Source organism: Colossoma macropomum, unplaced genomic scaffold (assembly GCF_904425465.1).
Source record: "Colossoma macropomum unplaced genomic scaffold, Colossoma_macropomum, whole genome shotgun sequence".
In the NCBI taxonomy this organism is placed as follows: domain Eukaryota; kingdom Metazoa; phylum Chordata; class Actinopteri; order Characiformes; family Serrasalmidae; genus Colossoma; species Colossoma macropomum.
The window spans coordinates 38,111,370-38,139,274 of record NW_023494785.1 but is presented as its reverse complement, the minus strand read 5'-3'; the positions used below and the strand labels follow the sequence as shown (position 1 = coordinate 38,139,274).

At 39.7% G+C, this 27,905-nt stretch overlaps 1 protein-coding gene across 2 annotated transcripts; it reads left to right on the top strand.

The window, feature by feature from the left end:
- The first annotated feature begins 153 nt into the window (after window positions 1-153).
- Window positions 154-24,099, top strand: si:dkey-56f14.7 (engulfment and cell motility protein 1). 2 transcript variants are annotated; one of them, XM_036579798.1, is made up of 7 exons: window positions 154-350; window positions 9,481-9,607; window positions 11,166-11,278; window positions 14,773-14,880; window positions 16,931-17,010; window positions 21,154-21,231; window positions 23,830-24,099. In XM_036579798.1, the coding sequence occupies exons 2-7, from the start codon at window positions 9,570-9,572 to the stop codon at window positions 24,049-24,051; spliced, it is 639 nt and encodes a 212-aa protein (XP_036435691.1). In that variant the 5' UTR covers window positions 154-350; window positions 9,481-9,569; the 3' UTR covers window positions 24,052-24,099. The 2 variants fall into 2 exon arrangements, with proteins under 2 accessions (XP_036435691.1, XP_036435689.1); XM_036579796.1 differs by having other exon boundaries at window positions 16,928-17,010.
- The last annotated feature ends 3,806 nt before the right edge of the window (window positions 24,100-27,905 follow it).

Here is a 27,905-nt window from a genome sequence, read left to right as displayed (position 1 = left end):
ATCCGTCCTGCTTGTGCTCCCCCCCTTTGTGGACTAGCCATGTGACCACCGCAAGCTGCTCATTGGCTGGTGGCACAAAGATAACTGCCCTATCAGCAGCATCCTACCGTTCATATAAACATTAGCAAAGCTGCATGCTTATGAATCAGAACTGTGTCTGGATGCCAATGAAGAGCCACTCTCTCCTCACTCTCTCCTTCCCTCTATCTGACCGCACTTCTGTTGCCAGCTGGCTCCCACTTCTTCTGCTCTCACTGACCAACGGTCAGGCCATTCTACCCTCCTCATCCTCTGGACGCATGTGATCGAAGCGCCGGAGGGGGAATAGGACATGGCTCTGACACTGGCCCGTAAGTACAAGCCCCATCAGCAGACATACGACTGGTGTTGGGGTCTTTATTGGTCACCATATCTTCTAATGCTCTATTGACCAATGTACAATTAGAAAATACTAATTTCTTCCTCACTGGAGCGCTGGACCTGAGTGAATTTCATTCATAGTCTTCATTTTTGTCCTCATTCAATATGACATGTTAACACTGAGTATATCGTTGCCAGGGCCATTACTGGCTATAAGAGTAATATACAGCCACTTAGGACACCCATGCCACAAGGAGCTCCTTAATTGGTTGTATCTATCAAGATATTGGCATAAGAATATATTTAAAGCCTTTCCCTGCATTCCTATTGCATATATTTTTATTCCAAGCCTTTTCGTAGAATTTTCATGGGTCTCAGTTGTTGAGCTAGAACCACAACACTATAGGATCGTACAGCATATTCAGAAGTACTGCACTTGTGCTTTTGGGACCAATTGTACATACGGTTTTCGTACAGGCTTCGTTCAAACGCGTTTTGTTTTCGGTGGAAATGAATGCCAGAACGTTCAAATCTGACTGCGACAAATGAAGTCACAAAGGATCTCTCACACTGCCGATCATAGACATTACATACCATCTCACATACATACTGGGACATATATACACATATATTAACAACCACCTGGGATACCATAGCAATTACCAAGCAACATCTTAGCAACCCCCTGAGATGACATAGCTATGGCCAAGCAACACCTTAGCAACCACCTGGGATACCTAGAGGGTTTGGCCTAGCAACACTTTTTGAGACCAACTGGGACATGCTCTAGTTTTAATTTGTATTTGTTTTATCTTAGTTACATAGCCAAATTAGCAATTTATGGGTCGGTTTACCGGATAGGGATTAGGCCATTCTGAATGGGGATTCTCCACTGAAAGGAAATTATAGCCCAAGACTCTGGGCCCAAGACAGGGACTCAATCCCTGTCCAGTAAACCGAGCCTAAAGATTCTATTTGCCTTCAATATAGTTCATTATTGCTTTATTATGTTTGCTTCAGTAATCGTTACACTTTTGTTATAACAAATTGAGTATTAGTCCCTTTTAGATGCGAAGCATCTCACAGACCTGGCTTGTAACTACCAAACTAACTGACTGACTGACTTTCGCATTCACATTTAGCAGCCTGAAGATTCTCCCCAAGAGGGTGCTACTAGCACTCAGATAGCTTTTGGTGCTTTGCTTTAGTGATACTTTGTCTGCTTGTTCAATTTTTATGCAACATAATATGATTGGAGTGGCCCAAGTTCAATGTCACTAGGAACCAAATATTTAGGAACGTCTGTCGCTTCTATCTCTGAAATTGCGATGTATAGAGGAGGGAAAAAAATTCTTAAAGTCAACGTGAAATAATTTTTTTTTACCTTGTTTTGTCATGTCTCTGTCATATTATACCATTTTAAACACAAAATACCCCTAATCTTTACTAGAAGTGTAATGACTTTTTCCCGGCCTTGTTTGCATCACTGTGCACCAGTGGGTGGGGAAAAAGAATTTCAACCAATAATATCATAGTAAGAAAAAAGAACTACTAATCAACTAATAATATCAAATATCACCACCTATCATTGAGAGAAAACCCTCAGCTAGCTCAAAGACCCTCCCTGATGTGTTTCATGTGTTAAATGCTCTTAACAACAAATCATCAAACATATAGATAAAGTAACTCAGTATGGGATTATGGGTTTAGTGATAGCAAAGCAATGTACAACACTACTGTTATCTGATGGTATATTATTCATCTTGGTTCACATTTTTGATATTTAACTCGTCCACTTATCGACACCAGCTCAAGAATGTTCAGTCTGATCTGGAATGATGGGGTACAAAAGTTTGAGCACCCATTTTATGTCATGTTGAAGTCCATTAGTAGCACCCTATTAACCATATGGGGAACCATAACAACCACCTGAGATACCATTAACAACCACCTAGCAACACCCTAGCGATCACCTGGGTTACCATGGCAACCACCTAAAATACAGAGGTAACCATTCAGCAACACTTTAGCAGTTACTAACCATTCGGCAACACCCCAGCAACCACCTGGGAACTGCTGAAGCTGTGCAATCACTCTGCATTTTCTTCAGGATATTGGTGGCTTCAAACAGTTGAAAAACACTGCCAAGCTAATTTGTGTTTAATGTGAGACCCAATATTTTCTACAGGCTTTAAAGGTGGACAATGACCAGCCCAAAAAAATATTGTGTTTTGGGTTTGGCCTATTTTTTTTGCACAGGAATGTACATAACAGTACATAATGTAATTTTCAATAATCTCTGACACATTAGAAATATAATTTATAGTGGACAGTTGAATCTGGGTGCAGTGGTTACACATTTGACACCTTTGTACAAACGAAAACAATGTTTTTAAGCAAAATAGCATCTTTTTTTGCTCAGTGTGGTGTTCACTGACCATTTTAGCTAATTTTCAGCATAACTCAAAAACACTGGCCAGTACATGACTAGCAAACCCAGCTTTGAACAGTTGTACACACAAAAAAATCATTAAAAAACTTTACTTAATTGCAGAAAATGTATGTTTTGGTGGTGACACTTCAGTTTGAGACAGTCACCTCCCAATAGAACGTACCCTGGAAATAATGATTTTGTATATATTTAGCTTATTACTATCTCTATTCATGCTTTCGGTTTAAATAGATCGCAAAATAATCCTTGTAAATGTCCAAAAGGTCTGAGGGGGGGATTATTTTTCAGAATTGTCCTTGTTGACAGCAGGGAGGGAAAAAAAAAACCTCTTTAAATCTGCACAATTAACAAAAATGACATGGTCATCATTTTAAACAAGTCAGTAAATTTGGCCAAAAGGTGACAAGTTTGCATATCAGCGTGTTTGGAGGTGGTGAGTGACAGCAAAGGGGCCCTTAAGAGGCCAATTAGATTTTAGCTGGGGCCAGCGTCAGTGCAGTGGCCTCACCCCTGGGTCCACCCCAGTTCTACAGGTAGTAGAGTGCACTGTGTGGATGCTTCTTTAGCTTCCTTTTGTGCTAAAGTGAGATATTCATAGTTCGCCTTCTGAATTTCCTCTGTTTTCTTTGCACTTACATAATTCTCTTTTGTTCAAGAGGAAGGTAGTGTTGTTTGGCACTTGCACTGCTAAGGAGCTCAAGGGTTGCTAAGGGTCTGGTGCTCTTAAGATATGTCACTTTCTATTGCCTAATTGACTATGAAACATAAATGAACCATTCTGCCAAATTAGTTCAAACTGCATTCCCACACAAAAAAAAAAATTAAAGAAATGAAACCCAAGGCATTAATTAAGGTAAAAAATAAGCTAAATATAGACAAAATCATTTATAGGGTACTTTGTATTGAGAAGTGTCTGTCCCAAACCCTAACCCCTAGGGTTTTGCATGGCATCACACTGTACAGTCGCTGCCATTTTGAGGACCGCTAGTGTGATGCCTTCAATTTGCTGTGCTTAGTGAATGATTCACCTGCAATTCGTGACAGAAGCCCAGAATGATGAGAGACTACACAACGTTTAATTCAGTGTTTTCAAACTCCAGGCTTGCAGCCCCTGCACTGTATAGTTTAGTGTGTCTCTCTGTTGTTCACACCTCGTTCAGCTCAGAAAGGGATTAATTAGCTAATTATATCAGGTATTTTAACCAGGGAAACCACAGTTATGCAGTGCAGGGGTTTCAGGACTGGAGCTGACCTCTGCACTAATTGCACTAGCAAACTTACAAAATCACGTCTGTCGAAACACGACGTCGTTTTCCGACCCACGACATTCAGTCTGATATTTAACTCTTATGTTTCTCCATTCAAACGTCATTTAAATCTCCAGAAACAGAGAAGTAAAGTTATACCGGCTGTTTGCAGCTCCGTTTCTCTCTCGGCTGTTAACATTAGTGAAAGTTATCTAAAGGCTAGCATTGTTCACATCTGTGTTAATTAGCTGATGTCGTTACCCTCCTATAATAACAAAGAGTTTTTCTCCTCTTTATGCAACACTATGGGATCCTTTACCCACCCTGACGTGAAGAGCCGGTGGGCTTCTGTGAAGGCAGTTAGTGAGTCAGATAGTTAGTCAGTGAGTCAGAGAGTCAGTCAGGTAGTCAGTAAGGCACTCTGTGAGTCGTCAGTCAGGTAGTCTGAAAGGGAGTTAGTCAGTCAGACAGTCAGTCAGTGAGTCAGCCAAGTAGTCAGAAAGGCAGTTAGTGAGTCAGACAGTCAGTCTGGTCATCAGGAAGGCAGTTAATGAGTCAGACTGTCAGTCAGTGAGTCAGTCAGGTAGTCAGAAAGGCAGTAGGTGAGTCAGACAGTCAGTCAGTGAGCCAGTCAGGAAGGCAGTTAGTGAGTCAGTCAGGTAGTCAGAAAGGCAGTAGGTGAGTCAGACAGTCAGTCAGTGAACCAGTCAGGAAGGCAGTTAATGAGTCATTCAGGTAGTCAGGAAGGCAGTTAGTGAGTCAGTCAGGTAGTCAGGAAGGCAGTTAGGGAGAGGGGTTGTGTATGAGATTAATATAGATGTCAGGAAAACACAAATTTGGTAGCTTTCCGCCGGTTTAAGTGGGACCAGGAGTTCAAGGGAAACTGTAAGGATCACAGTTTATTTTATCGACTTTGTCGAGGCAACGTTTTTTCTCCTAAGTAAGGTGAGTAATTTTAGCCGTCTTTCACCTCTAGTTATGTTCATGCGGAGTGCCAGATATGGAGGCCACAACAGAAAAATCACGTGACTGAAATAGTAGGATAATATGAATATGAAGTGGAGAGTTTGATTTATCATGGGTTTAATTTTAAAAAAAAAATGCTGTCCTACATTTCTATGTCATTACCGAAACACAAAGAGTTCTAGTCCATACGGAGCTTTATTTTAACCACACCCCTGCATTTTAGAGCAGGAAGTGAGGCTGCATCCCTGTTAGATCCCAGTTAGATCCCATTGTTTTGAAGTAAATGTGTCCCAGAGTCTGAAAATCAGTGCGTAACATTAAGAACACATATTTTCTGCGATTAGGTAAACTTTTTTGCTTTTTAAGAAAAATATTATGATTTTATGTGTGTACACCTGTTCAAAGCTGGGTTTGCTAGTCATGTACTGACTAATGTTTTTGAGTTTTGCTCAAAATTCCAGTGGGATTCTGTCTGGATGCGTCACTATGAATCGATTGATCAGCAAGAGCTCATTAGTCTGAGAATGGTTTAGCCAGCAGTTTCCCTCTGAGTGAGAAAACAAACCCTTAAAAACACACTATGGTGTAACCAGGTGACATACAGTGCTGTACAAATTCATTTTTGTTCAAAACTGCCATTAATTTCATGTTCTTCACTTTTCAGCGTCAGGAAAAAAGCAGAAAACATTTAACAGAAAATGACAAAGAACAACAACTAAATATATTATGAAACGTTTCAGCATTTCCTGTGTCCACGCTTTGCTTTTATTAGGGATGTTTTTCCACACCTTCAAAGTTCAGTCTTAGAATTTGGTTGAATTTTCTGCTTCTCACAATCCAAATAATCCCAAACACATTCAGTGATGTTGAGGTCTGGACTCTGGGGTGGTCAGTCCATTGTTCTGAGAACACCAGTAGACAGTCAGTCAGTGAGTCAGCCAGGTAGTCTGAAAGGTAGTGAGTGAGTCAATCAGAAAAGCAGTTAGTGAGTCAGTCAGTCAGGTAGTCAGAAAGGCAGTATGTGAGTCAGAAAGTCAGTCAGTATGTCAGTCAGGTAGTCAGAAAGGCAGTATGTGAGTCAGACAGTCAGTCAGTGAGTCAGTCAGGTAGTCAGAAAGGCAGTTATTGTGTCAGACAGTGAGTGAGTCAGTCAGGTAGTCAGGAAGGCAGTTAGTGAGTCAGACAGTCAGTCAGGTAGTCAGTAAGGCACTCTGAGTCGTCAGTCAGGTAGTCAGGAAGGCAGTTAGTGAGTCAGACAGTCAGTCAGGTAGTCAGTAAGGCACTCTGAGTCGTCAGTCAGGTAGTCTGAAAGCGAGTTACTGAGTCAGACAGTCAGTCAGTCAGTGAGTCAGTCAGGTAGTCAGAAAGGCAGTTAGTGAGTCAGACAGTCAGTCAGCTCATCAGGAAGGCAGTTAATGAGTCAGACTGTCAGTCAGTGAGTCAGTCAGGTAGTCAGATAAGCAGTAGGTGAGTCAGACAGTTAGTCAGTGAGTTAGCCAGGTAGTCAAAAAGGTAGTAGGTGAGTCAGACAGTCAGTCAGTCAGCCAATCAGGTAGGCAGGAAGGCTGTTAGTGAGTCAGTCAGGTAGTCAGAGTCAGTGAGTCAGTCAATCAGTCAGTCAGTCAGTCAGAGAGTCAGACAGGTAGTCAGAAAGGCAGTAGGTGAGTCAGACAGTCAGTCAATGAGTCAGCCAGGTAGTCAAAAAGGTAATAGTTGAGTCAGATAGTCAGTCAGTGAGCCAGTCAGGTAGTCAGGAAGGCAGTCAGTGAGTCAGTCAGTCAGTCAGTCAGTCAGAGAGTCAGTGAGTCAGTCAGTCAGAAGCCAGGTCCATGAGGTGCTCTAAAACCTGTCTGCCGCATAAATGTTTCCTGACTGAATTCTATTATGAGTGAGTTTTGAAACAATGGGTCTGGTTCATTTCTAATCACAGGAAAACGGGTAGAAATTATAGTCTGTGGTAATTAATAATGCAATACAGTGAGAGAGAGCAGAGGGAAATACGGTTAAAAATGCTGGAGTATTTCTTTAACTAGAAAAAAGGGAAGCACAGTTGTGCCACAGTGCATTAAAATCTGAAGGCAATTTCCCCAGAGCCTGGAGAATTGCAGGCTATGAGAGCTATGAATGATTAATAATGTTTCAAAGGCACATGCATGTTTTTCTTGAGGAGCAGTCCAGCACAGCAGTCCAGCACAGCAGTCCTTAAGACAAGCACATTTCACAAAAGAAAGAAAGATTTTAAATAGATTCCTGTGCATTCATGCACAAGCTTAGCAGCATAGAGGTTCAAAAACTCTGTATGCAAGCAAATAAATTAATTTTATAAAATGCTAAAATCTGATTGGCTGAGTCACGATTGAAGCTGCTGTAAAATGGAGCAGTAAGCCACAAGAGGCTGTGCATTACAGTGATTTTACCACTGGGTAAGGCAGGCAGAGCAGACATACACACATACAGTACTGTGCAAAAGTCAGAGACCACCATTTATTTATTTGCCAATTAAAATGACCATTAAATACAAGTTATTTATTTTTCAGAGGATTGTTCTAAGGAGATCCACTTGCGTAAAGAAAGGAGGAAGTCAAAGTGAAAAGTTCTTAAAACTGGGACTTCAAAAAATGATGAAAAGATACAGGTAAAATGGGACCCCTAACAACCGTGCAAGACCTTGTAGACGACCAAAACTGATCTTTAAATTTCCATTCCACCTTAAATGCAGCAGTTACATGCTAGCACCCGTACTCAGTTACAGTCAGCAAACCAGGGCTGCACCACTTGAGGTGAGGGCTGCTGGTTTAACCCCTACTTCTTATATGTGTGACTTTATACATCAGGTCATAGTAACCAGCAACACAATCAGCCTACTGGGAATTCTCCCGACTCTCCCAATTACCCACTCTAGCACTGCTTGTGACTACTTTGTGTAATAACACAAAAGGTAGCTTATAGAAGCTTTTAGATGGATGAATCTGGATTTGGCAGACGCCAGAAGAACCCTACCTACTGGGATGCATAGTGCCCACAGTGAAGTTTGGTGGAGGAGGGATAATGGTTTCTGGTTCTCTACCACTGTGAATAATTCTGATTTGGTAAGTTTCTCTAGAACGGAGCATTTCACATCAAACCAATCCGAATGCCTTTGTTTACATCTTAACAGTTTAATTACCCAGAAATGTTGAAAAATTAGCCCAATTCACCTATAAAATCACTGTAATGAATGGCCTCCCATGGCTTATAGCTTCAATGTAAGGCAAGGCAAGTTTATTTATATAGCACCCTTTAAACACTGCTGTCATTCAAAGTGCCTTACAAATTTAGAGTCAGAGTTGCATAAAAAAGTAAGGTAAGCGCAAAAAGAAAAACATAAAAAAAAAACATTAAAAACATAATTAAAACATGGAACGTTACATTTAAGAGAGAAAATCATAAAATTAAAAATCAAAATGGAAATTAATTTAGCATAGAAAATATATATTTTTTTTAAAAATTGCCATTACAGAGGAAAAGAGGCCTAGAAATGCTAACAGTGTTTAAACTGAGCTGAAAGCTGCTCAAACAGGAAGGTTTTGGCAGGACTAACTGACCAGTTCCTAATGATCTGAGAGTTCTGCTCAGCTCATATCTCTGCAACATATGAATATGTTGGTCCTGCACCATTGAGCGATTTTCAGACCAGTAATAATATACATACATGCAAACATCATCTAAACCGCTTATCCTTCTGGGTCGCGGTGGGGTGCTGGAGCCTATCCCAGCTGTCATTGGGCAGAAGGCAGGATACACCCTGGACAGGTCGCCAGTCCATCGCATAATTTTACCCGCACTATCACAAAAAAGGCCAGTTATGCAACTGGAACCAATCTGGACTACTTTTTTGCGACTATATTTTCAAAAAAATCATTTCTTTTTAGGCCTAGTCATCCATTGTTTTTCTCAATTGTCTGTAATATTTGTCTTAGATACACCCTTTCTGAGGGTGGACCAACAGTGGCATGCAGTCATCAAGCCAGCGGACCGATATATGCTTGCTATCTGGATAGTGCTAACATTACCTTTAGCTGTTATCATACAGAACTTGATTGTGTTGCCCCAGTGGTACACTTGCACCTTTAGCTAAAATTAATTGCCTAACATCCATGGCTGGAAGTATTGCTATACTAACTTATGGAAAATTATGTGAGATGAGCCCAAAAACAGCCCAACACAGGATCTAAAGTCAGTCAGTTAGCTAGCTAACAAGCTTGCTAACTGACTTAATTCTGTTAGTTAGCTACTGTTTGTGTGGGTGGTGGGGGGTGTAGCAGAAGGGGTGAAGCAGAAGGGGTGAGGCAGAAGGGGTGGGGGTGAGGCGGAAGGGGTGGAGGGTGATTGGCAACTTCACAGTGTCCCCCCAAGTTCCGAAACAAAAACCGTGCCCTTGTGCTCAACCTAAATGCGTTTCATTTCTTTGTGCAGGTGATGATGTAAAGACGGCCGCTCATCCAGACAGTGAAGTCTGAACTTTGGAAATAGTCAGAGTTCCCCTCAACACACTCCTACGGAAGATGATGAGCCAGGATGAGTCAAAATCACGCCCAATGCAGTGAGCACTCTCTCTCACACTCTCTCTCTCTCTCTCTCTCTCTCCATATTCTACATGCTGGTAGCTCACAGTCTGGTATACACCTTCATCTGAGTCTATGAAACATTTGGCATGCCTGCTCTTTCCTGACCAAATTTAAGTTAGGATTGTAAAAATGCTTGCAATCACCAGCTGTTTTGGGTCAAGAACCACAACAGTGCTCATTTTTCCAAGCCCAAATTTCCTGTGTGTATCTGGAATGGCTCACTATCCAAAATACGTCAAGTCAGTGGCAGATTAGCTGTGGAACATGGCTTACTGATGAGATGAAATGTGATCAAGGATTCCTGATTGGGGAAACTGTCTAGGTGTTGGCCCTCTCACTGTGGGAATCCCTGGCAATTATGGCTGGACCAAATAATTCAAATAATCCAGCATTTGTTCTCTAGGTTGGTATTCAATCCTCTGTTTAGTCAGAAACTTGTATTTCCAGACACAAAAAGCAGTAACAACAACACACACCATCAAAGGCCTTTAAAGGAAACAGTTACTCTTAATATGTGGAAAATGTTAAAATTAAATAAATTATAGCTGGTTTACTTGAATGCATCATAAATCCATGCTGGGCACCCACATCACCTTTGCTTTAGAGCGCAACAAACTGCACCACTTTTCAGTGGTCATTGCAGAGCAAAGACGTCTGAGAAATTTTAAATTATAAAAAATCCTAGTAAAAGCAATAGGGTTCCATACACCTGCGGTGCTTGGACCCCTAATTAAGAAAATGCTCAGTGCAGAGTTTACAGTAAAAAGCACAAGAATTTTGATAAACCATCTCAAATATGCAAATATAGTAATCGTTATCCAAGTACCAGTAGTCTCTAGTGGGGAAGGGAATCCCGACACTACTATCTCTTGGGTGAATGGTAAACTAGCCAACTAAAAAAACTTGATAAAATAAATAAAAGCAAATAATTATAATTAAAACTAATATCATGGTGGTGATAAACAACATGATAATTCTAACTCATTACACACTTAGCGTCTACATCATAATTGCCTCACACTCTCTGGGTACGTGGGCCTCTCTTTCCCCACATCATTTAGCGCAGGTGTCTGTTAGCTGACATAACTGAATCAGCGGTTAGTGTTCTCCTCCAAGCGTGTTGAGCCGGACCAATGACATTGTATTAGCGATAGGTTGTACTTCATGTGACTTGGAGGAAGCACCTGCTAGCCTTCACTCTCTAGCTTTGTGTAATGGGGGACTAGCGAACTAGCCTTGGACGTACGGTTCTAGGAAATTGTTTAATTGTTTAACTCTACTTTATGTAGATGTGGAGGTTCTGCAAACTTTGAAAAGATTCTTCACACGTTTATCTCATCTATTTTTAAAAAAGCATCTACTGAAAGTTTGTTAACGAAAAGTAGTTCTTCTTTAGCATTGCTCCAAAGAACCCTTTTCTGGGAACCTTTTTAAGGGTACAATGTTAGTTAGGCATCTCAGATGTTTTCCATTCTCAGTATGTCCTGTCTTCACATCTCTGTAGTCACACAAATATTTATGGCTGTGCTTTAGGGAGCTGCGGGAGAAGCTGCAGCCGGAGGTGGCCGAGCTGATCAAACAGCAGAGACTGAACCGGCTGTGTGAAGGCACCTGCTTCAGAAAGATCAGCACCCGCCGCAGACAAGGTGAACCACCTGCCAGGCTCATCCGTGCATCACAATTACATCACTGATAACCACATTCTGTCCCTTTTTACCACAAGTAAAAATAATGTAGGGATGCGCAAGCTTAGGATGTGGACCAGAGGGCCTTAAAGAATGCAGTTGTGAGCTGATCTGGTCACTGTGCGAAAATATAAAGAGCTAGGCATGATCTAAATGAAATATCTCATTAATACTGAGACATTAATACAAAGACACCACTTATGCAATATGCTATGTTGCTTTTTAGAGATGTTTTCCAACATAAAGTGTTCCATAACAAAGGCTACGTTCACATTACAAGCCTCAAATCCGATCTCTCTGACACAGTGGTTCACACTTGTTTCAGTAAGTGATTCAAATCTGTCATTAATATGAACAAATCGGCGTCCTGAAATGACCCGCATGCGCACATCCTACTCAGCAACGTCACCTGAATGAATCACATGCATCATCAGCAAACAAACTAACGAGCAGAACGAGCTTCGCTGTGAAGATAATTAACTCTGATCAGCTCTCAGCTGTTCATTATTAGAGAGAGATGAAGGAGAAAAAAGGTGGGATGTGTTGCTTTTCCACCATTTACAGGCTTTAATTTCTGTTCGGCGCTGCTGCCAGAGTAACTGAATGATGGCGCACGCTCAGTGGAAAAAAAGCACATGAATTCCGATCTGAGCTTTCATGTTAAGGTCACATGGTCACGAATCAGATACGTATCCGATCAAGGACCACATATGAAAGTGGCTCAGATCGGATTTGAAAAGATCAAATTTGAGTGTCCACACAGCTCTGAAAACATCAGATCTGAGTCACATTAGGGCAAAAAATTGGATTTGTGCCACTTTAATCTGGTAATGTGAACGTAGCCTAAGGTCGCATGGCCACGAATCAGATACGTGTCTGATCTAGGACCACATATGAAAGGCTACGTTCACATTACTAGGTTGAAGTGGCACAAATCCGGCACAAATTTTTTGCCCTAATGCAACTCAGATCTGATGTTTTCAGGGCTTTCAAATCTGACCTGAGCCACCTTTAAATGTGGTCCTAGATCGGATATATATCCGCTTCGTGGCCTTAATGTGAACGCTTAGATCTGAGTTAATTATCTTCAGCGAAGCTCGTTCTGCTCGTTAGTTTGGGCTGATGATGCACATCATTCACAGATTTGTGCCACTTTAACCTGGTAATGTGAACATAGCCCATGTGACCTGTGTATGATTTTTAGAATATGCAAAAGGTTGGCACTTAAGGATCTGAGAGTGTGACGCTACAGTCACTTATGAAATCATGAGCAAATATGAAGCAACAATGTATTTGCACAAAAATAACTAGTACAGAATATATTAACTAGAATGCAAAGTTGGCTTGCTGAAGTTTTTTATAATAGAATTAGAATCAGAATCTTTACCGGAGATGAAAATTAATAGATTTACAATAGCTTTAAAACAGAACATGTCTAGCTTGTCAATTTAAAGAGCTTCATTATTATTGTACTGTCAAAACGAAAAAGAATCTTTTTTCCCTCAAAATTTTAAGAACGCAGTCTTCCTCTATGATTTGGCAGTCGTAGCTCAAAACCTCAGTCCAGCTGGTTTTTACGAGATAGTGGAGGGATGAAAGAAACAGCTGCAGGATTAGACAGATAAGCGCTATCAATATGTGCTTTTGGTCATCAGTTGTGTTGCTCTTCAGAGTTTGCTGGCTCCAGCTTGGAAATGAAGGATCAGCTTGGAAATGAATATCAACGGGTTTCTGAGAGAGGGATGAAAGAAATGCAGTCGTGCTTCAGGTCATTCAGTTTGGCGTTTGTAGCTCAAATATAGCAGTAAAATCAGTGGGTTCCAATCAGAAAACTGAGCAAGAAAAAAGGATAAAATGCTAAACAAATCATATCAATATAATGTGCAGTTTGGGTCAGGAGTCCGCTGATATTATTGGCTATCTAAGCTAACCCATTACCTTACAGTAGAGTGGGTGAGCTAAATTATAACTCATAAAACAGGACACTTCTTAGCTAAATTAGCTAACAAACACTGGGGTGACCATATACATCCTCTTTTTCTGACCTAAAAACCATGTCTGGCATGTTTTACACATATGTGATAACACATAATCACAACTGCATACTTCTGAGCTAAATTAGCAAGCTAACACTCACAACTAGATGCTTCCAAGCTGAGCTAGCTAGCTAACACTTTCTCACAACTGGACACTTCTGAGCTGAATTAGCTAGCTAATACATGCTAGCAACAGAATATTTAAGCAACAACAAAAAATGGTTTGTGTTTGTGTTATTTTAAAATAAAAAAAGAAGAAAAGAAAATGGCAAAAACTACAGTAATTATTTAGTTAGAAAAGATTAGTTAGCCGTAGTTAGCCAACCAGTTTATCAAGTTGGAAGCTGAGATTTTTTTTTCTTTCATTGAAATGAAAACAGTCTAAACATTTTTTTTAAAAAAGTCTACAAATGTAATATTTTATAAGAAATCAACTCACTTTTATTTAATTATACCTAAAAAGTACTGTTAAATTGAAGCAACTTGATTCCTATGAGATGAAAAGTAATGAATGAAAAAGAGTAAATAAAAATAGTGTGAAAAACAGTTTTTTTATTTATTGTGAAAATGGTAGAACTGCTGGTTGTGACTTTGAAACTGTATAAAATAGTTTTACAGGAAAAACAGCAGGTTAACTTTCATGGTACCAAATACACACACTACACGCTTAATTGCAGTACTGTACGTATCCTGGATGACAGGCAGTATAGGGCCAATTCTGGCTTTTATATGTGAGTGTTGACCATCGTGCAAATGTTAGGCATACTGGCCGGAATAGGACCAGATCCTGGAAAACTTCATACAATTTTGCCTCAGGTCGATATTTGTGGACCAATTCTGGCATGAATGTTGCGGACCAACAGTGTAGTTGGGCCAGATTTGGGCCACATCTATTAGTTCTACTTACTTTACAGTGTGTGGGCCAGATCTGGGCCGAGGACCCAGCCGTATACCTGACCAGAACAAACACAAGGATGTGGCCCACTAGTGGGCCAGACAAATTTTGCTAACTGGGTATAGATTGATCATCCATAACATTAAAACCACCTCCTTGTTTCTACACTCATTGTCCATTTTATCATCTCCACTTACCATATAGGAGCACTTTGTAGTACAATTACAGACTGTAGTCCATCTGTCAGTGTCACTGCAGTGCTGAGAATGATCCACCACCCAAATAATACTTGCTCGTTGGTGGTCCTGTTGGGACCTGACCATTGAAGAACAGGGTAAAAGGGGGCTACAAAAGTATGCAGAGAAACAGATGGACTACAGTCTGTAATTGCAGAAGTACAAAGTGCTCCTATATGGTAAGTGGAGCTGATAAAATGGACAATGAGCGTAGAAACAAGGAGGTGGTTTTAATGCTATGGCTGGTCAGTGTATGTCAGTATGTTGTATCTTTCTCTTTCACTTTAGATAAATTTTGGTATTGTCGTCTGTCGCCAAACCACAAAGTACTGCACTACGGGGATGTGGAGGAGTTCTTACAAGGGCAGATACCCCATGACTCTCTACCGGAGAAATGTGAGTCCCTTAGGTCTTGTTTGAGTAATTACAGATACATTGTGTGTATTTAAATAAAGCCATCGTTCAGCAAAAAAATCAAATTTACATAATGTCTTCCTTATCCAAGTGAAATTGATCTGGCTTCTGACACAGTATGACACAGGATAAAAGCACTATTGCATAGCTAAAAACATTTACTTATATCAAGGACTGAATTTTGTCCATATTTTTGTCCAATTCTACGGTAAACAATATTTCATACAGTGTCAGAAACCACATAAGCAAGTCTGTTTGAGGTTACTTAACAACTCAACGCAATTTAAGGCAAGTAATGATTTAGACATGCAGTTTGCTTGACGTTAATTACTTGTTAGCTACATTAGCCTTATAGCTCCAAATATGTCTTAACTGATTGGCTACTTTTTGTGCAAGGATAAAATTGTGTCAATCAGATTTTTGGCTGAACAATCGCTTTAAACAGCTTAACACAAGATATATTGTGGGGACCTGAAGCTTTTCTCATTAGATTTTTTTAGATGCTGTACTTGCAGTGTAGGATTCAAAGAGCACATCTGTATAGAATGTATAGTATGTGGCCAAAAGTATGTGGACATATCTCCTAATGAAGGTGTTTCAGCTACAGCTATTGTTCACAGGTGTATAAAATAGACGCATAGCCATGCAATTTTTGCCTCAAGTCAGTTTGGGAAATTTCTGCCCTGCTAGATCTGCCCCAGTCAACTGTAAGCACATTTTTTGTGAAATAAAAGCATCTAGGAGCAACAACAGCCACACAGCGGTAGACCCCGCAAACTCATAGAGCGATGCTGCCAAAAGCTGAAGTGCGTAGCGCACAAAAATTCTCTGTTGCGTCACTCACTACAGTCTTCCAAACTGCTTCTTGAAGCAGCATCAGTAAAAGAATTATGCATTGGAAGCTTCATGAAATAGGTTTCCATGGTCGAGCAGCTGCACACAAGCCTAAAATCACTATGTGCAATGCCAAGTGTTGGCTGGAGTCATGTAAAGCACGCTACCACTGGACTCTGAAGCACTGGAAATTTTTCACTAGGCTTATGAATCAGGCTTCACTATCTGTCATTCTGATAAATGAATCTGGGTTTGGTGGTTGCCAGGAGAACACCACCTCCCGGAATACAAAGCTCCAACATGAAGGTTGGCGGCGGAGGGATAAACCATAAGACATGGTTTGACAAGGAGAGGAACTGGAGAGACTCCAGTGGCCTGCACAGAGCCCTGACCTCAACCCCACTGAACACCTTTGGGATGAATTGGAACTTTGACTGTGAGCCAGGCCTTCTTGTCCAACATCAGTGCCTGACCTCACAAATGCTCTTTGACTGAATGGGCACAAATTCTCACAGACAGACTCCAAAATAATGTGGAAAGCCTTCCCTGAAGAATGGAGGCTATTACAGCTGCAATGGGGGAAGGGCGACAACTCCATATTAATGTCCATAGTTTTAGAATGCAAACTGCATCAAGGTCATGTAGGTGTGATGGTGAAGTGTCCACATACTTTTGGCTAAATAGTGTATGTCAGTCTTAAATGCTCAATAACAAAAACAGTTGAAGCAAACACTATAAACGAACCTCAGGGACAAAAATAAAACAGAATAAGAATATAGGATATTGGCCTTTTAACACAACAGACATCATGAGAGCTCATAGCATTCCTCATTAGTTTTTCACATCCTGTCCCCGCAATGTGTGATTCAAAGAGCACATCGTCACTGTCCAAAGGAAAACAAGTGTCTCCAAAATAGTAACTTTACAGGAGAAAGCAAAAACACTCTTAACTTTCAATGTAAGTTAATGTAAAGAGATTTTATTTCCGAGTGATTTTAGAGCATTTCTATTGGTCCATTCATCATGAAATTTTCACACAACATAAAGGACAGCTGGTGTGTTAAAATGATGTAGAAAAATAAAAATCGACAAAAATGGAGATACATGGTTTTCAGTGGACAGCGACGACATGTATGTAGAATGTTAATAGCACTATGCATGCTAACAGGATCCATCTCCTCATGTGTCTCTTCAGTAGCAGTAGCAGATATCAAGGCGCTGATAACTGGGAAAGACTGCCCTCATATAAAGGAGAAAGGAGCGCTAAAGCAGAATAAGGTATATTTGCACAACACTGGAATCTAAAAAACAGTTCGGTTCAGAATTTTGAGGGTTGAAGATGTGCATAATAAAAAAACATTTTGGAATCATGGTTAAAAATGTATTTGCTACAAAACCAAGTACACATATACAATTGATTCTATGATGCTGGAACTCTACAGCTTCAAAGCTTTCAAATAACTAGTAGCCAGCTGTAAAACATTTTGAAGAGTCAATAATTAAGAACAGAGCTGTAGATTTTCTAAAATGGCAGAGAAGGCACTGACAATAATAATAGCAACAAAAAAAGGAATATCCAGAATCTCTGATATTTGAAAAAGGTAGTGATTAAATTGAAACCTTACACTGGTAACAATCTGAATGGTCTTTTTCTTCTTCGGCATGGAAAATACAACATCCAACATTTCTATAAACAACTGATTCATCAGACCACAATCCACATTCCCACTGTGCATCAATCCATTTCAGATGCGTTTGAGCCCAGAGAACTCGGCAGTGTTTCTGGATGTAGTTGACATAAGGCTTCCACTGTGCATAGTAGAGTCTTAATGTGCATTTGTGGAGTGCAGATATGAGCCGTGTTTATACATAATGGTTTATCAATATATTCCTGAGCTCATGTGGTGATTTCACAGCAGTCATTACATGCAATTTCCACCTGATTTAGAGTCCCTCAGTTTTTGTGCTTTGCATTTTTTTCTTCAACAATGTTGGTGGAATATATTTGGAAACATATGGTCACATGGAAACGTGTATGATTGATGATGAAACATGTATGATTTACAAAACTGGAAATGAGCTGGATTTTGATCTTTGTAGGTAAACAAGCACATCAACATTTGAAGACATTTTGTTGCATTCAAATGCTTTTTATTATGGCATTTATTCATCGTTTTCTAATATAAAGAAAGGTGTAGTCGTGCTGTCCATTTTATCTTGACACGGCTGTCTTAGTGGAGAGATGTGAATTGTTTTCACAGCAGGGGGTTCTCGCCCCTCCTCTTTCACCCTCCGTTGCTCGCTAGCAGCTCAACATAGTCAAATTTCACACACAGAGAGCCAACAGTGTCCTAATTAATCTGATAAAAGAGTTACAAGGAATATATTCAAAAATATTTTATTTGATCATATTAATTCAAAATGTCTACCTGGATTGTGGGGTTAACACAATGCCTTCTGAAGGATTGAGGGCCACAGGCATCCAGTTGTGGTTCTCGGCTTTGGCCTTTACACCTTTACACCTTGCCCTTTACATCCAGAGTTTTCTCTGGATTTCCTGAATCATTTGTTGATATTATACACCACAGAGGGGAAAATACCTGAATTCCTCGCAAACCCTCATTGAGGAACACTGGGCCTCGTTCACCAGCCATTCTGAAAAAGAAATTTCTTATTAAACCCCACTTATGCAGCTTTCACAAAGACATTTACCAGTGTTTTCTTATTTGGTATTTTTTCTTAGGTATGAACAGAATCTACACACCCTCAAGTTGCAAACAGTTCTGCGGTTTGAGAACACGTCAGGAATCTGATGTAGAGTTTTTCGTAAGACCTTTCTCACGAACAAATTTAAGAAAAAACTTGAGGGTCAATGTTCCTAACTTGCTGGATTATTTGTTGATGCATATTTGGCAACGTGGTGAGCGTCGACCCATTCTTTCTCATAAAAGACTAGGCCTTTGCTGGATGCTCCTATATATTCAAGCATGTTTGCATCACCTGTTTGAGATGTTTTATGAACATTCCTAGTCTTAAAGTGCACCTGATGGCACAGGGAACAAAGCTTTTGCTAAAGCAAGCCCTTCTGTACCTTAATGTCCGATGAAGTGAAGTGACATTACAGAGCGTTGTCTTGGTCCGTTATAATTGTGCATGCTTTCCATGTCAAGTTCCAGCAGGTTTGGACTGGGGAGGTGATTGATTTTGGCACCTGTATGTGAAATTTTGATGAAACAGTCATGATTTTTATCATTCTGCATGTTAAACAGTATTGGTTCAATGATACTGTGATATAAATTTGTGAATGCCATTGTTGACAGCGTTTGTGAGCGTTTAAGATGTGTTGCTTGAAGCTTATGTTATTGTTCCAAGTACATGAAAACCTCAACCATCCTGTTAATAGGTAACAGTTTGTGATACAGTGTCAGGAACATAAGCAAAGTTATTTGAGATTACTTAACAAATCAACACAGTTTGAGGCAAATGTGCGATGATTTAGGAATGTTTTTAGCGCAATGCTAACTGGTGAGTTTAAGCTTCTGTTAGCTAGGTTAGCCTTGTAGCTCCAATGCAAAAGTGTCGAAGTAAACTTTGGAAACAGGCCATGGCTGATGGACAATGCTGGAGTAGTTACTGAAGAAAAGTATTCCATTACAGATGACTTATTACTTCTCCCAAAGGATTTACCAGGCTTTACTGAAAAATCCCACTACTCTTTACTTTACTTCTACATTACTCTCTAAAACCTTGGGCTGTTCGATTCCAAGTGCCAGGAACTGATGAAGTCGATTCCACACAATAATCTCAATTCCAAAAACCAAAAAATAGAGAAGGACATCTGGCAAACATTAAGAGGACAATATTAGTTTATATTTACCATAGCTAATACTAGCTAATTTATCTTATCTGAATAACGGAGGTTGGCTAAATTTGACCTGATTCTCTTGTTCAACACAGTTTTAACACTAAATGGTCTTAAATGTTGGAGTTAATATAGCCTTTATCTGCTAATTCACCGACCTTTGACGCTGAAGGTTGGCATGCAGACTGCTAGTCACCGTAGCAATGCAGACAACAATCTCGCCTAGCTAGTAGCTAACGAAAAGGCAAAGAAAAAGATTTAAGATGAACATGAATAATTTGGAGACAAATGGACTTACTTGCGTTTATAATCACTCCAGCTGGTTTCCTGATACGTTTAATCTGCAAGGAGCAACTGTCAAACACTAAAAAGTCACAAAGCTGAAGTCTGATTCTTGTTCTAAATTTCTCGTTTTAAAAATCAAGCTGACTTCAACTTCGCAAAAAAATCGAAAGTTAAAAAGACATTTTACAAAAACTGTTCCAATTTTGGAACAGTTGCCTGCCGGAGATGCAAGAAAAGCGGCTATAGCTGAGCTAAAGCTTAAAGCAGAGCAAAGTAAGTCTGCATTTTTCCATTTATGTTATATTGTTTAGCCTATACTAGTACATTAACACATACTGAGACAAATTTACTGCCAAGATGGTAAAATGGACATAAAATATTGTGGCTCACAAGGTGGTTTGACTTTTGCTGAAAGAACAAAATGCCTCTTCTTAACATTTAGGTTGCGACCCCAGAGCTAGACTATCTATGCGTGAGTCATGGAAGACTACATTTTCATGCAGACTGTCTAGACCAGAGTTTCTTAACCTTTTTGACCTGAGGAACCAAATGAAAGAAACTGGCACCCAAGCAGAAAACTATTACTCCACCAAGTTTTAAGAAGTGGCTCTACATTAACAGCACAGCTCAAGCTCTGGTTTCAGCAGTGGAGAAATATTGGTTATTTGCTGGTTTTTAATGCTCAGAGCTTTGAGGTGAAGCCTCATCAGTGTTACTGCTGTACAAATCAATTTTTTCACTCTGAGATGAATTCATTGAGCAGTAACGCCGACGAAGTTTAATCTCAGAACTCCAAGCATTCAAAATGAGCAAATAAATTACAAGAGTAAACAGGAGAGCATAGCTCTAATTGCTCAGTCTGCTTATTAATGCATCCACACAAATCTAACTGGGGGCGTTTAAAGTTTTACACAGCCTTGAATATGAGACTGTATGAATATGCATGTGTACATTTTTAAAAAAACATTTTCTGCACTTTGTTTGTCTGTAAAAAGAAATCAGACTCTGTGTGAAAAGGCCTTAAGCTCACCACACATTTTGTGCTTCTAGCTCAAAAGCTGCTACAGTATAACTTCTCACCTGACCTTGTTGAAACCTTCCCAACTCATTCGGCTCTCCCAGGGAGTGACTTGGGAGGTCACATACAATGGTGACAGGTCTGCCATCTGGTTTGGCACCTCACCTGCAGAAAAAGTGCTAATGGGGACAGTAGGAAGGCTGAGGTCACACTAAGAGGCCTATCGTGAATTCATTACTGCTCTGCTTCTTTCTAGGAGATGCCAGAGCTGGCTTTCTCTGTCCTATATGAATCAGACGAATATTTGAATTTCATCGCTCCTGACAAGCATGAGGTAACTTTTATACACGTCTGTGTTACTCATTTACAATATTCAACTGACGAGTACCAACCTAAACTGCTTAGAGGAAATGCAGTTTCAAGAACTACTTCAGTGCTTTTCAACCTAATCTCTATCTGCTGCTTCTGCAGGGCACAGTGGTTTTCCATAGAGGACAATTTTGACGTACCTTAAAAAGAACAGGACACACATTGACAAAAGGAAAATTTTAATAGAAGCCAAAGGGCAGTTGCTGAATTCCATGAATATCATGAATATAATCGCATGAAAGCATTTGTGACGCTTCATCCTGCCTTATTTTAAATTAAAAAAAAAAAAAGAGTAGTTTGCTTATATGGTCAGTAAATAAGTGAACATGATTTACAAGCAATCATTCAATAAATGTCAAACTAGATATCTTACAACTGCTAAATGCTAAACAGTACTGCTAACTAGGAGAGAGGAGATGGTTAGTATTAGCTTAACTAGCATGATAACAGCTCTGCTCACCACAGAACATGTTCAATTCTGGCTAGCTAAAGCATAAACACACGTTTAGATGATCATGATTCAAATCTGAGGGAGTGAATTGAAGCAACTGGCACTGAAGGAACAGAAATGTGAAATTAGACCTGTTCTGTGGTGTCAGGATCTGTAGCCAATCAGCTAACTTAATGTTAGCTTAGCTACAGGCTACAGACCCAAACAGTGCCACCCACCACAGTACATGTTCCATTCTGACTAACTACTGCTTTACTACAAGTTTAGATGATAAATGATTATGTCTGAGAGAGAAAAAGTCGAGTGACCGGTGTCGGACTGACAGAAGACCAAACTCAAACCTGTTCTGTGGTGATTTGGGCTGTAGTGTTTTGGCTAAGCTAACAAGAGCTTAGTTAGCAGCCCAGTTTGGCCACACAGCATAGGCTTTTTCCAGCTAACTTATACTAAAGTGTCACCCATTTAGAGGATATCTTCGAGCGCAAAGTTGAGTGACTGGTAAGTAAAAGCTGAAAGTGTTCTCTGGTGTGTGTAGCTTTTAGCCTGAGGGTTTTTTCTGGATTTCTGATTTTTTACCTCTTTCTACTAGTGCAACCTTTCCCACACACCAGTCAGTGACCCCTCCATTAAAATAAATGGGTAGAATGTGTTTGTTTAGCCGTTCAGACATGGAATAGAAATTTGAAATGTCATTATTTTTAAATACAATCATAATTTTTTGAATTATATACTCACATTTCAAAGGCTTTACATTCACATCATTTTCAACTTCTCATTGGCTTCTGTTAGAAGTCATTTTTGAGGCAAAGGATTTTCTGTTTAATGAAATGATGGTCTGTTGCAAATTATGGTCTGTTGGAATTTTGGGCCCTCTGCCTCACTTCATTTGCCTTAGCATAAATGCCAAAATGTGCCAAATTTTCATAATAACCCATTTTGTTGTAGCTCAGTTCTTTCTTTCACAGTGTTGTCACTTCTCAATATAAGCAATATTACTGTGTATGATTATACTGTATACACTCCTGTGCAAAAAAATGGGCCAAGTCCAAAATACTATGGCTTAAACTGATGGTTTTGGCCTGGTCAGAGTCCAGATTCAAACCCTATAGAGAACATTTGATCTTATATTAAACATGAATTAGCTTGGAATTGTTTTCCAACTGTTTGAAGCCATTAATGCTGGGTGGAATAATGCTAACTTTCTCTCTCCCATATTAACTTTATCTATTTGTTTAATTCTTGCTAATTTACTGACCAATGATTTATTGTTAAGACCATTGAAAGGTTAATGTTTTGTCAGTTTGGGCTTGGCCCATTGTTTTTGCACAGGATTGCACTACTGGCTGAAACTAATAACAGACCCAAACTCAAACGCTTCAATAGCTTTTTTGACTAGTATTGGATAGATACGTTATTCAAACCCATTAAAATCTCCACAAACAACCTGGATCAAGAATTTTAGTCGTGTAATAATGGAGATATTCTGGTTTAAATTCATACTTTATCCAGGCCAAAAGGAGAACAAGGGGAGGCTAGAGAGTCAACTACAGTTACTTACTTTTTTAGTGGCATCTTCATTTCCATTAAAAAAGGAAATTGGCCGTGACTGGGCTAAACCACTGGACGTTTACTAAGAGGAGCCCACTGGTTGTGAGAAATTGCTATTGGCACTGTATCTAAAACTCGTCTTTAATTATTATATAAGGATTGAAGCGTTTCAGAAAAGAATCTTTCAGTAAGCCAAAAATCGCATGAAAGTTTCAAACTTTGTGGGCTCCTGTCTAACTGGGAATTTTTATAAGGGAATTTTTATGTATTGCATAAAAATGGTTATTACATAACCATTTTTATGCAATACATTTCTGTGGTGTAGCTTTTAGAGGCATTAAACTCTGCAGACGTCTGGTTCCCATCACCACCACTAACAAATCTGACTGTAGAACAGAGCATTTTGCACCAACCCACTCTGAATGACTTTACATCTGATACAGATAAATATTAGGTTGAAAACACTCCAACTGAGAAGTTAATCCACTGTTGCTTCATACTGCTTCATTTCTCTAATCATATTCTGCTTTTTTCCACTTTTGCCATGCTCAACCTCATCACAAGTACTGCGTCTGGACTGACGGCTTGAACGCGCTATTGGGGAAAGAGATGACGAGCGATCTCACCAAGTCAGACATGGACACTCTGGTTACGATGGAGATAAAGCTCCGCCTACTGGACCTTGAGAACATTCAGGTTCCTGAAGTCCCTCCTCCCATCCCCAAAGAGCCAAGTAATTATGACTTTGTTTACGACTACACCCAGCACACCCAGCAGCAGACTTGAGAGTGGGCTAAAGGGTTTCTGTAGCATTTCTCTTTATTCTCTATGAAACTCTGGTCTGGGGACAGCAAGACGACAAGCTATAGTGTCTCCGTTTCATGGCATATCTAAAGGATTTGGCCTGAATGCCATGACTGACTTCCGAACCTTCTCACAGATTGTGATTAGAATGTGTTGGTTTAGTTTGTTTTCTTGAAAGAAGCTCCCCTATTATATGGGTCATTCTCCATTTGGAGTGGGAATTCAGGTGGATACATTTTTTAAAAATCTGTTTCTTTCATCCCAGAACTAAATCTTGATATGTCCATTAACATCACCTATTATCATATGTGCAAAAAGGAGCTTAATTCCAAACAAATCTTACAGTCACTGGTGTTATATGAATGTGGTGTAACACCAGTGACTGTGACTCCAGGATTTTGTAAATTGGCTGACTCATTGGTGGTCAGGTGACCTTGTGCAACTATTTAAAATCAGTAATAAAATGATAATATGGCATTATTTTGACAAACTTTTAATTACCCAGCCATTAAAGCACACAACACAGGTCACACATAGAAGTTCTGTGCTGCCTGATACACAAAATTATTAATAAATTAATGAAATATAGTGAGCAAGTGTGGACTTGCCCTCTCATGCCTTGAGATGCTTCCTCTCTGATGAGCCTCGACCCACAGAAGCTGTTTAATAGAGCTGAAAATACTAAAATAAGTCCTGATGACATCAGTCAGCAAAATCTCTGCGACAAACGAATTTTTCAGATAAAATACAAATTTTTAAAATGTAGTATAACATTAATGATATAAGAAGTAGAGATGGATCTGTTTTATACAAATTCCTAAGATAAACCTCTTAAAAATATTGTTTTATATTAAAAATCGTTTCGCAAATGCAGAAAATTGGGCTTAGGTCAGCTGTGTAAATGTACATACCCTTTTTTGGAGCTGTGCCTAATATTTTAAGCAACCTTTGTGACATGGTTTCCCGTTCCAAATGGAGGACGACCCATATGTTCTGTGAAGGTAAAGATCTCAATAAGAGGATCACTCAAGTTGGAGAAGCTGCCACATTTATTTGCACAGCTAATAAAAAACACTCCAAAAGACATGTGGTGCGACTCTTTTTAGTGTTCATGTTGTAATTAAAATTGTTAATATATAACCCAATCAGCATGTTTCTGTCTTCACTCTCCTCTTTAAAGAAACGGTGGATGTATGGCTCCCCCTACTGTCATATACTCAAAATCAAAATCCACATTTCAAATGCTTCCATTTTACTGTCATTTATCTTTTGTCATAGCTTATTGAAATGAAATCACAATGAGAAATTATAAGGCAATTTCATTTTAAAATACACTTTGTGGCCAAAAGTCTGTGGACACCTGATCATCACACCTATATGAGCTTGTTGGACATCCCGTTCCAAAACCATGGGCATTGATATGGAGTTGCCCCCCATTTGCAGCTACAACAGCGTCCACTCTTCTGGAAAGGCTTTTCACAAGATTTTGGAATATTTTTTTGGGAATTTGTGCTCATTTAGTCAAAAGAGCATTCGTGGGGTCAGGCGCTGATGTTGGACCAGAAGGTCTGGCCCACAATCAACGTTACAATTCATCCCAAAGGTGTTCGTGGGGCTGAGAGATGTTAAGTGGGTGCTAGGCCTGGGCTAACAATGAGTTATTGCCATCCCCAAACTACTTGATAGGTAATTAAAATGACGTGCAACACAATTAATGAGGAAATGGAAGCAGTGCTCTAAGGTAGATGCAGGTACATAAGAGACATGGGCTCAATCCCTTTTCACCCCTTGCCCCTACCACTTAGCCCTTACCCCTCTGTTTTGCGTGTTCACAATTAGGGGTAGGTTGTCCCGATTTTTGTTGAGATAGTGGGATAGGGCGAAGTGTTAGGGCTACATGGCCCTCAAATGGAGGTTTTGCAGAGGCTCACTCCAAAGAGAGTGTTATGAGAAAAAAGAAAAACCAGCAAGATGGCTGAACAAGCAACAAAAGAAACCCACAAATGTAAGAATTTTCTCTGTTAAAAAAAAAATTACAGTGACCATTGGATTATCTTGCCATTTCAATGTATTATGGTCCTTTTCTTCATAACAAGCATAAAAAATTGCTACTAGTATGTTGATGTCTCAGTAGCTAGCTAGCTAAATTTCCCGTTCCACCATAAATAGTAGTTACATTCAGGTGCCTCAGGCATCAGAACATCTGCACCATTTAAGGTGAAACGGGAAAATTAGAACAAGAAGCTGGCGAACAGCTGACTTCAGCTTCATATCACTGAAGAATTAGTGGTGGAAATAATAAATAATTGTGTTATAGCCCCTCTTTGAAGGCATATGATTCCCTAACTGTAACTAAAGCCCAGCAGTGAGGTTGTTGAACTTTACCCTCCTCTGCTATCACTGCAGACTTGCAGGGTCGCCTACAGAGCAGCGCTAGCAGGCTGTTAATAAAGTAATGTTCTTTTTTTATTTGAGGGTCCCATTTTGTAGGGAAAGATTTCAACCACTACAGCTTGTAGCTCAGTTCCAAGGGGCAAGCAGACACTCGAAAACAAGGAGTAAATGTAAAAATAAGAAATGGGATTGGGCCATGGTGTCTGCACTAAGAAGCCACTGTATTAGGTAACTATGTTACAATTCATATCTAAAAGTATATAGTTTACAGGCAGGTAAAGCCATGCAAATGTGTACAACATTTGCATGACAACAAATGAGTACAAGGCACATCCAGATTGAGTGAGATTCTGGTTAGAACAAAAAAAAGCAAAACATTTTCACTGCAAAGTGCATAAAAGAAAAAAATGTGAACCTGATGAAAACACTGTTTTTTAATTTCGTACACTTTGTGTACAATGCAGTGACAATTTACCATCTAGAGCTTATCCTTGAAGCAGTAGGATTTTGATATGTGGTCCATCGCGCATATTCTGTGTATATTCTATGACGTTGTGTTCAGTATTTTCCATGGATGAGGAGAAAGTCTAGTTTTATTTATTTGATCTTCATTAAAGTCTAACCAACATCTCCCTTACTCCGTATGTGCCTAGTGATTTCTCATTTCAACCCTGCCACAGTTTAACACAATACTTGATGACATATTGAGTAACGCAGGGTAAACATACAATTTTGTCAACTGCGGCCTCTTATTTGGTTGCAATTTCATCCCACAGGGACTTCACAAACTGTAAAGGCCGTCGAAGATGTGAAACCGGATCTTCAAGGCACCACTCACATGCTTTACATCATAACAACAGAAGAACTCTTATTAGTGCTATATGGAACCTATTACTAATAGGTTCTATATAGAACCATCTACAGCATATTTTCATTTGATATGCAGAACCATTACACCATTCAAAAACCCTTTAATCCCTTGCAAAAGGTTCTTTGACTGTTCATGGTTCTACATAGAACTATTTTCTTTACTAACGAACACTTGAAGAGCCATCCTTTTCAAGTGTGCATGAGAAAAAGTCAATAAGTCTTCTCTCATACCCTCCGAACTCACAAATGCACATTATGACTACACTGTGTAGTACAATGTATACAGACCAGCCACTTCATTAAGTACACCACCTTGTATCTACACTCAGTCCAGTTTATCAGCTCCACTTACCATATAGGTACACTTTGGCCCAATCCCATTTCTTAGCTTTACCCCTACCCCTTGTTTTTGAGTGTTGTTTTTGCCCCTTGGAACTGGGTTAAAAGTTGTAGTCGTTGAAATTTTCCCATACGAGATGGGACAACCCTCAAATTACAAAAGGACATTACTTCACTAACAGGCTGCTAGTGGTGCTCTGTAGGCGACCCTGCCAGTCTGCAATCTCACTAAT

What these genes read in the sequence shown, in the direction of transcription:
- si:dkey-56f14.7 (XM_036579796.1), top strand. Translation starts at nt 9,570, where the DNA reads ATGATGAGCCAGGATGAGTCAAAATCACGCCCAATGCA. An exon ending in TGACTCTCTACCGGAGAAAT is followed by an intron (nt 14,881 to 16,927) that starts GTGAGTCCCTTA and finishes GTGTCTCTTCAG; the next exon opens with TAGCAGTAGCAGATATCAAG. An exon ending in TCGCTCCTGACAAGCATGAG is followed by an intron (nt 21,232 to 23,829) that starts GTAACTTTTATA and finishes CCTCATCACAAG; the next exon opens with TACTGCGTCTGGACTGACGG.